This window comes from Lepisma saccharinum, chromosome 25 (genome assembly GCF_977018435.1).
Source record: "Lepisma saccharinum chromosome 25, izLepSacc3.1, whole genome shotgun sequence".
NCBI lineage: Eukaryota > Metazoa > Arthropoda > Insecta > Zygentoma > Lepismatidae > Lepisma > Lepisma saccharinum.
Window position 1 is genome coordinate 55,962,351 of NC_139253.1, and position 10,727 is coordinate 55,973,077.

Genomic DNA, 10,727 nt, shown 5'->3' on the forward strand with positions numbered 1-10,727 from the left:
TATTTCCATGAAATAAGCGAAATGCCACCATCAGCAATGTTTCTCAATGCAGAATACGTAAGTACGAATATTCAAATTAAATAAACTAACAAATTTCAGCTGTCTGTCCCTTACGAGAAATTTACGTATTGCGATTTCATCATGCTACAAATGCAATTTTTACAAGGTTCGATGTCAATTTATGTCTGTTTTTTGTTAACACATACTGCGGAGATTTTACAAGCTTCGATTTTTGATTTGCGGAGTTTTAGCGATTACTTAAGATTTTGTTCAATAGCTATATGCTTTCTTGGTTAGGTTAGGTGGGTCAGGTTTGGTTCTCTTAGCATTAACACTAGAAGCGCCAAGCTGGTCATTTTGACCGTTTTTCAAATTGCAGTTTCTGCTTTGTACAGAAACATTTTTCTTCGTGCGTTGAAATTTTGTGACTTTTCCTAAAATTCGCAGTACATTATTACTGCTATGCTTTATTACAAAAAAAATAATACTAATGGAAATATTTGTGTTTCTACCTAGAAGCGCCGTTGCCGGTCATTTTGACCACTAATGTATTTCAATGGAAAACCACTTCTCGATTGGAACGTTGCACTTACAGTTTCCACCCGTATTCTTCCTTCCTCTTTTGGACTCGCCCATATATGTTGGTGTATTGTCGAAGCTGATAAGAAGGAGAAAGTGAGGACTCAGTTTCGTTTGAACACTGCAGTTTGTAAGCATGTTTTCTAGACAATGTGTCCTCAGGGGACACTCCAGGGGAAAATCTGACAGTTGACGAACAATTGTTTCCTTTGAAAGCGAGGTGTAGATTTAAACAGTACATGCCAAACAAACCAGAAAAATTTGGTATAAAATTTTGGATGCTATTGGAGGTATATTCCAAATACGTGTGCAATGCCTTTCCATACCTTGGGGAAGATGAATCAAGGAATGATAATGTTACTGTACCTGAAAATGTTGTATTGAGAATTACTTCGCCTTATCTAAATGCGGGTAGAAATGTAAATACTTACAATTATTTCACATCGCTAAAATTCGCTGAGAATCTAAAGTAGAAGACAAGCCTAATTGGCACTATGAAGAAAAATAGAAAGGAGATTCCTAATGAAATTGTGAACATTAGAACACGAGTATATGAAACATGTTTGCTAAAAATGGAGGACATTACATTGTGTGCATACTAAGCTAAACCAAACAAAAATGTTCTACTTCTAAGCTCCGTGCATTCAGATGTAGAAGTAGATTTCCAAAGCCAGAAGAAACTCCCAGAAACAATCAAGCATTATAACAAAACTAAATGCGGTGTTGATGTTGTTGATCAAATGGCACGCAAATATTAAGTCCGTGCTTCATCACATAGATGACCGGTACATGTGCTTTACAATATCTTAGATCTGGCAGCAATAAATGCATGGGTAGTTTACATGGCAGTCACGGGGAGGAACGTTATGAGATACAACTTTTTGATAGAATTAGCTGAGGAACTGAGAGAAGGATATTTGAATGCAAAACCCAATAAAATATTGTCAACATCAATATCACATGCACGGAATGTAAGTGGCTCTGTTTCCAGAAAGAGGCTCCAATGCCAGGTGGCATTGTGCAATGAAAACAAAACAAGTGACATTTGTTCAATGTGCAACAAATATGTTTGTGGAAAATGTGTTTCTGGTGTAGAAAAGGTACTGAAATGCAAAAAATGTAATATGTGAAATTTCATGACGGAAACTTATTTCCTTGAAGAAAATTAATATTTATTGTTGTAATTAGTGCATGGAAAATAAAAATCGCTAGGTTTCATGGTATTTTTGTACTTTTTTTACAAAAAAATATTTTTACAAAAAAATATTTTTACAAAATATTTTGTTTTATTAGTCATAAAAAATAAAAGACTACCATGCTAAAGGTCCCAGGTTCGATCCCCGGCCGGTTCAAATCAGGGAACTTTTCTAACGTTGGAAGCGGCTCCGGCGCCCACCCAGCGTCGAATAACATGGGTATCTGGGGGAAACCCTGGGGGGTAAAGGCGGTCAGGGCGTGATGCTGATCACATCACCCCCACTCACGACCGAATCAAGAAAGTGTGGGGCATTACCCCCACACCCCCTATACGCCTTCATGGCGTAGTGCTAAGCACAGGGGAGCACTTTACTTTTTTTTATTAGTCATAATGATTATTGGCAATAGCCATTTTGAGAAATGGTCAAATTTTAAATACCGGTCATTTTGACCGAAGATGGCGCTTCTAGGTAGTAAAAAATTCTGGCGCTTTTAGTCTTAAAATAAAGTCTTTAAATGCATTGCACGGTACTAATCTGATATTCCCCGGACAGATTTCTTCAATTTTACAGAAGAAACTACTTATGCTAATAAGTTCCTGTAGCATTGTCTAACATCTGGAAGGTGTTTTGTGTGATGTGGGAATGTTTCATAGCGGAAATTCATGTTCTTTGTTGAAAATTAATTCTCCGACCCATGAACCATTCACATGTGGTTAGGTTAGGCAAAGATAGTTAAAATTTCATTGTGGTAGTATCAGGATCTATAAATTGCAAAATAATTTCGAACCATTGACGTGTGGTTAGGTTAGTTTCGGTTAGGTTAGGCAAACATAGTTAAAATTATGTGAAAAATTGCAATTACTTTGATCAAAAAAATGTGAATACACCTTAAAGAATGTTCCACGAAGCAGATAGGTAAGTACAAATGTCAAAAATTGACAAAACGAAGAAGTTATAGGTGTCTGGGGAATATCAGATTTTTACCCATTCTACTAATGTTCCAATTTACTTCCACAATCATGCCCACTAGTCTACGATACTTACTGTGGCTTGTCAATGGAGAACACCTTGTCCACGGGAAGCGCGCATGCATGCGTAAGGTAATTTTTAAGTTTTCTTTTCAACAAAAATACTTTTTTTCTTTCGAATCCAAGCAGTGCTCATTACAGTACCAGTTTCATAGATCGGAGACACATTAAAATCACATATTTTGTGTTTCGCATGTTTTGTGCTTACCAATTGTGTATTGCAGAACATAGTTCAAGGTGCCATTATGCTTTTTACATGAAAACAAACGCAATTTTTCACATTCTGAGTGCTTTTGGTAACATTATCGTATGAGGGAAACGGATTCCTTCAAATTTACAGGAGAAAGTACTTACGGAAATCATTTTCTTTAGCGTTGTGGAAGTTCCTGAATGTAGATTTGATCCATTTTAATGTGAATGCATGTTGTTTTCTGCGAAAATCTCTGTCCGACACGCTGTTTCCGCTCCCGCCATTTGCTTTCTGCACGAGAGTGCAATGTTCCGTGTGTTAAGATGATGCAACCCCGTAGCCAGTGTTTCAGCCTCGCCATGTTTTCACTAGAACATGACGTGTCTAGTATTTTTTTTTTAACTACGCTTGCCTAACCTAACTTAACCTAACCTTACGGAAAATGGTTTTTGGGGCTAATGTGAATGGTTTTTGGGGCTAACGTCAATGGTTTGTGGGGCTAACGTCAATGGTTCGTGAGGCTAACGTCAATGGTTTGCGACGTATTAGCATAATTTCAAATCCGGGCACGAAAGTAGATATTTTCTGGTGAACGAGGTTGCAACACTGCATAAATCGACAAAACACTCTCAGAACGCCCCATAAACCAGTACGCTATCACGGCCATAATGTGTTACAGATTCGAAACAACAAGTAACAGTAAGTACTCATAAATCTAAGAAATAGACATTGATATGCATTATTTGACTTTAGGAAATGTACCACATTCGAAAATAACACGTTAGCAATGTAAAGAAGTCCGAAATATATGATTCGTAGGTGTTTCCCTCATGCGATAATAGTACCATGCTTTTTTTTTATTCCTTTCTTTGCTTCCGGAACACACAATATGGCGGGCACATCTTGACTCACGTTGTGGGTATGCAGTGTTTCAACCTTCTTCATCGAAAAATACCTACTATCGGGTTTGTCACCGGTGGAAATTATACATTATGCATGGGTAGCTGACGGATAGCCCCACGAACCATACACAGATAGCCCCAAAAACCAAGCACGGATAGTCCCACGAACCATTCACGGATAGCCGCATGAACCATTATGCACGGTAGCTGACCGATAGCCCCACAAACCATTTCCGATAAGGTTAGGTTAGGTTTGGTTACGTTAGGCAAGCATAGTAAAAAAGGGGGGTTGAAACACTGACAGGGGCTTGCATCATCAAACGAACGCAGCATCCGGTTGTCGTAGGGCAAGCAAATGAAAGCAATGGCAATTGTGCGTCGGTGAGATATTTCTCTTGAAAAATACATGATTTCCGGGTCAAATATATTCCACAATGAAAGAAAATACCTCGACGAACTTGTAAACCTTGGAGAAACTAATTTCTGTAAAATTGAAGAAATGTGTCTCTGATGTAAGAAACTGTTACCCTCATTACTTTAAGGAAGGTTCAAATTTCGTGATAATGATTTCCAAAATTGTCATAATTAGTCTTTCTGCTAGGAGAATTTGAAAAATCATAAAACAATCGGAACCGTTACCGTGGTAAGATTTGTTTGGATAGGAATGTTACATTTAATGGTGTTAGTTATTTCTGACGTTTTTGTTAAGTTTCACGCTGATAGAAATTTTGTGTTTTTGTCAGACTAGCAGCATTAGGTTTCGTGTTGTTGTTGTTGAAGTTCGCTTTTTTTAATGTGTACCTGACCGGTTTCTATGCATAAAAAGCAGCAAAGATATTTCGGGACAAAATATCTAAGATATTTGGGGTATCAAAGTTCTGAAACAAATTTCATGTTATGTAAAACATCGAAATTAACGATAACAAGAAAAATGAAACTAATTTTTGAGGGGGCTCCATTCGATCACCAGTTTCTCCTTTTATCATATTGTCCCGAAAGCTTGCGTATCCCGATTTCTTAATAGCGGAAAGGTCAGTTTTCCGAACTAAGTTTAACACCATCTGGTAACAAGGGTAATTGTTAAAGGGACATTTGTAGAGTATGACGTGCATCAACCACCAAAAACTGCACTCACTAAAATAAAACACAATTGTATTGTATTATCGCTTTTCTACATTTAGGTTAATCGCAACGATGGGGATGAATGGTGCATTGACAAAGAAACGTCACGGAGAATAAAAATAGATAAACTGGGAAAAAAATAAATGATTTTGTACATTACAATTGCCCAGGAACATACTAATAAACTAAGTTAAAGTGCCTAAACATAATGATTTTGGTATTGCTTACTAATTAAGAGATAAAACTTACCTCAGTCTTCGTAATTCGATGCCTCGCTAACTTCACAACAGCAAAATTTCCCTTCCCTATTGTCCTTTCGATGTCATAGAATCCCACCCTAATAGGTGCTTTCGGTCTTTCGGCCATTACCATTCTACATCGTTCATGTGTGATCTAGGTTATTGTTTGCTAAATGAAGTACACGCATTTTGCTTCATCCGTTTTTAAGTACAAAAATAAAAACATTAACATGGCCAATAAACGTAAACATACTTTGTATTCAATCATTACCACCCATAGTTTTCAGCACTGTTACAGAAACAGAACAAAATCAGTCTGCTATTATGCCAGTGTTGCCAGGTCAACCGACCTGAAACCTGGAGCAACCAGGCAGCCGTGGGAAGTGGGTCTCACTTATTGGACACCGTATTAAACACCGTCGTCTACTGACGTCACGGTGAATTTTTTCTCGTTAGGATAGGTACGTTACGTTTAGAGCTCATAGCATAAATAATAGCTTTTTCTTCAAGACCGAAAAACTGCAGTGTATTTATGTTAATATAATTAAACTTAACAGACCGAACCTAATAGCGATGGCTTTCCACGCTGACGTCAGAAAAGAATGACGTCAGTAGACGACGGTGTTCAATATTGTATGCAATAAGTGAGACCCGTCCGAAGTCAACGACAAAGATAGCAGTAGGCAAATTGTCCATTGCTATTTTCGTTAATTTTTATTCTATACTAGCGGATTGCCCGGGTATTTATTTATTATCCCAATCTTATATTAGACAGGAATATAATGTAATATAATATAACTATAGTGTAAAATGAACTTGGAGTTGAACGGCAATTATTCAACTTAGCGGCCCCGAAAACTATGGATTCCACACTAATATCGGTCGTTTTACATGTCACCCCCTTCCCAAACCCAACCCTAGGGGTGTCAGGATTATCTTGGAGTTGAATGTCATTGGGAGTGTCACTATTCATTTTGGCGACACCGAAAACTGTGGGTTCCACACTAACATAGGTCGTTTTCGATTATTTTTACATCACCCCCTTCCCACCTCCACCCCTAGGGGTGCCAGAGGTGTCTTACCATCACAGTATTACTTTTCAGATTGTAAGTCATATCTGTACCAAATTTGTTCATCATGAATGTAATCAATTAGCTTAGCGACTCCAAAAACAATGGATTCGACACTAATCTTGGTCATTTTTGACATTTTAATTTTCACCCCCTCTCAACCTCCATCCCGATAGGTGATGAACTTGAAGTAGAACGGCATTAGTAGTGTCACTATTTATCTTATCGACCCCGAAAACTATGGATTCCACACTAATGCCGGTCGTTTTCGATTATTTTCGCATTTCACCCCCTCCCACCTCCACCCCTAGGGCTGCCAGGGGTTTCTTACCCCCACAGTATTTCTTTCGAGATTGCAAGTGATACGTGCTCCAAGTTTAGTTTAAATCGCTCCAGGCGTTCGAGAGTTATGCTGAAACAAACACACACACATGCACACATACGAGTACATCCATTTATATATATTAGACTAGTGGATTACCCGTCGTTGCCCGGGTGTTTAATGGATTCGGGGCGTTACCCCCACACCCCTATACGCCTTCATGGCGTGGTGGTGTTAAGCAGAGGGGAACACTTTACCTTCTTTTATACCAACTATAGCGTAAAATGTAACTAATTTTATTTACAGGTATTTAAAAGTATAAGTACAGTATACAAATTATGAAGTAATATCCTTTACAAATTCACTATAATATAAATTTAACAACAATTTATGAAGAACATTTTTACTTCCACCTTCAGGAGCAAGAATAAATAAATTGAACGGCATTGGGAATGTCACTATTCATCTTAGCGACTCCGAAAACTATGGATTCCACACTAATATCGGTCGTTTTACATGTCACCCCCACCCCTAGGGGTGCCAGAGTTGTGTTGGAGTTGAACTGCATTGGGAGTGTCCCTATTCATTTTTTCAACACCGAAAACTATGGACTCAACACTAATATCGGTCGTTTTCGATTATTTTTACGTCACCCCTTTCCAACCCCCACCCCCAGGGGTGTCTTGGAGAAGAGCGGCATTGGGAGTGTCACCATTCATCTTAGCTACCCCGAACACTCTTGGCTCCATACTAATATCGGTCGTTTTACATGTCACCACCTTCTCACCCCCACCCCTAGGGCACTCCTCATCTTAGCGACCCCAAAAACTAATGTTTCCACACTAACATGGGTCGTTTTCGAATATTTTTACATGTCCCTTTCTTCCCACCCCATCTCCAGGGGTGCCAGATGTGTCTTGGAGCTGATCGTCATTGTAAGTGTCACTATTCATCTTAGCAACCCTGAAAACTGTGGATTCCACACTAATATCAGTAGTTTTACACGTCACCCCTACCCACCCCCCTTCTACGGGTGACAGGTGTATCTTGGATTTGAACGGCATAGGGAGTGTCATTATTCATCTTATCGACCCAGAAAACTATAGATTCCACAATAATATCCGTCGTTTTCGATTATTTTTACATGTCACCCCTTCCCACCCCCACCCCTAGAGGTGCCAGAGGTATCTTGGGTTGAATGGAATTGGGAGTGTCCTTATTTTTCTCAGCGACCCCGAAAACTGTGGATTCCACACTAATATGGATCGTTTTCGATTATATTTACATGTCACCCTTTTCCACCCCACCTAGAGATGCCAGGGGTGTCTTACCCTACAGTATTTCTTTCCAGATTGTAAGTCATACGTGTACCAAGTTTGGTCATCGTGAATGTTACCAATTAGCTAGCGACTCCAAAAACTATGGATTCGACACTAATCTTGGTCATTCTTGACATTTTAATTTTCACCCCCTCTCACCCCCATCCCGATAGGTGATGAACTTGAAGTGGAACGGCATTAGGAGTGTCACTATTCATCTTAGAGACCCCGAAAACTATGGATTCCACACTAGTATCGGTCTTTTTCGATTATTTTTACATGCCACCCCTTCCCACCCTCACTCCCAGGGGTGTCAGGGCTGTCTTACCTCCACAGTATTTCTTTCCTGATTGCAAGTGATACGTGTTCCAAGTTTGGTTTAAATCGCTCCAGGCGTTCGAAAGTTATGCTGGAACAAAATTACACACACATACACATACACACACACACACACACACATATCCATTTTTATATATTAGAAGTTACTGTGTTACTTTAAGGAATGAAACCTGCGTTGATGAGAAGCAGAATCTTGAAGTATTTATTTCAGTACATGACGATCACAATGTGGAAAACAGACCCTAATGAAAAATGTTGATTGAACCCTATTACTTTGCCGTTGGATGTACCCAGGTGCGGTTGGCTCTATAGCGTACAGGATCAGTGAACCCCCAGTAATATACGATAATCACCACGAGAATGAACAATAAACAATGTCTTTACCTTTTCACATTATTTCCCTAACATTTTTACACAATAAGTCATGTATTTGTGTCCGTAACACGGCGAACTCTTTTGCTGAGAAGAAGAAACCGCGAATCGGCCGCCCTGATAGAGACCCTTAGTTGAACCCCCACAGGACAGCTCGTGCAATTGTGAAAGCTTCGTGCGGGAGCAGAAGCTCGAGGAGGGTATAGGGCAAAGTACATGGAAGAGGATATTACAGAACTCATGTCTCCAAACAACGGTCATGCGCAGTTCGTTCTCTCCGTTCTCGCTGCTTCTTCCTCCCTTCCAGTGTTGCCTTGTGGGGTTCAAGTTTGAAGGGCACACATTGCATATTCAATCCTCGCTTGGTATCATTTTTGCGCCAAACTTCTTGGAATAAATGCAAGATTGTGGCAGAGATGGATGAGTAGAAACGAATAAAAGCTGGAATTAGATGCGATGAATTAAAATAAAAGAGATACATTACCAAAATTGCTCGTGTGTGCATCCAGAGACTTTTCCTTAAAGGTGGAAACACTTCGGGTTCGGGTTCGGGTTCGCGAAAGAGAGAGAATGGCACGAAGACGTGACTCGCTGTCGCTCGGTGTCAAACTGTCAATGTCTCAAGTTTGTTAGTTTTTGAAGTGCTTGGATACTTGTTGGAAAGTATTAAATGATGCTGCGACCGAAGCGAGGGATGGAGTTTACCTAACTTACGCTTTTGTCATTTGATGCAGTGTAGACGTTGCTGTCCGCGCAGGTAAGAAATGACCGCTAGAAATGCACATAATTATCGTAAACAAACTTCCTTGTCCGCTGAAAGAAAACGTGTGCTGGTCAACTAGCCCCAGATTTGAACAAAGCTGTCGCGTATCAATGAAAGGGTCTCAGCTTCGATTTCTAGTATGCACCACATGCCATTAGTTGCCATTTACCTTTAATGAATGTAGGACCAGTTCTGATTAATCGGCATGGACGTCCGGAAGGGGAAAAGGGAGGCCATCCCCCCCCCCGAAAAATGAATGTCAACCAAAAAATATATATTACACGCATATAATTTAATTTCAGTCACAGTAATTTATGGTAATTATTATAAAAGCGTTGGAGTAACTTCAAACTGAAGGAGTGTTTTTTGCCCCTCCTGGAGAAAAATATCTTCCTTGCTTATACTCGTGCATGATATTCCAATAAAACCCCACATTTTTTTAGGCACAATTTATTGTAGTTTCAGCCTTACTATGAAACCGTATTCTCCCAGATGAAAAAAATCTGGACAAACCTTTTAAGCCCTCCCCCCATCCTTTAGTTTATTTGCGGAAACTGAATATGTGACACATGCATTCAGTGAACCCCCAGGTAAATAATGCACAAGCGGCGCCTGGATGTACCTCAGAGGACAAAAGAGGGTCTCACTTATCGCACAAGTTTCAACCAATCTCCCTACCTTCCTTCTCCCCCTGACGTCAAAGCGAAAATCCTTCGTTGTTAGGTTAGGCTTGTTACGTTAGTTCTCTTAGCATAAATAAATACACTGTAGTTTCTCGGGGCTTGACAGAAAATGTATTATTTATGCTTAGAGAACTATACCTGAATATGTAACAATCGTATACATACCAATGGAATTATTTTCGATGACGTCAGAATGCGAAGGGCTGGTTTGTTGGTTGAACATTGTGCGATAAGTAGGACGTACAAAACAAGCACACTCGATTGATTAATGAGCAATTTTACATGAGATGGAAGCAACTGCAGACCTTAGTTAAAGCCCCTATCACACGGAACTAGATTTCTAGTAGGAATGCCCTAGTTGGTGCTGGACTGGTTACCAATTTGCTAGTTTTCGCCTCACACGATACTTATCAGCGTACTTGTCGATAGACTTTTGTTCCCATACGATGGAAGTTGTAATGGCGGCAGCGTGAGATGTAAACAATGTATCACTTCACATTTTTAAAAGCCGATAACTATTCAACCGAGAGGAATAACGTTTCGTATAAAACGTTATTAGGTACAAAACAATGGCGCTGATTAAATACATACTTTACAACG

General features: G+C 39.6%; 1 protein-coding gene across 1 annotated transcript in view; it reads right to left on the bottom strand.

The window, feature by feature from the left end:
* LOC145978905 (uncharacterized) overlaps window positions 1-5,574 on the bottom strand; it is a 107,536-nt gene extending 101,962 nt beyond the window's left edge. The window contains exon 1 of the mRNA XM_083111858.1: window positions 5,270-5,574. Coding sequence (XP_082967984.1) covers window positions 5,270-5,392 — 123 coding nt within the window. The 5' untranslated portion in view covers window positions 5,393-5,574. The remainder of the gene's footprint in view (window positions 1-5,269) is intronic.
* Window positions 5,575-10,727: the final 5,153 nt, after the last annotated feature.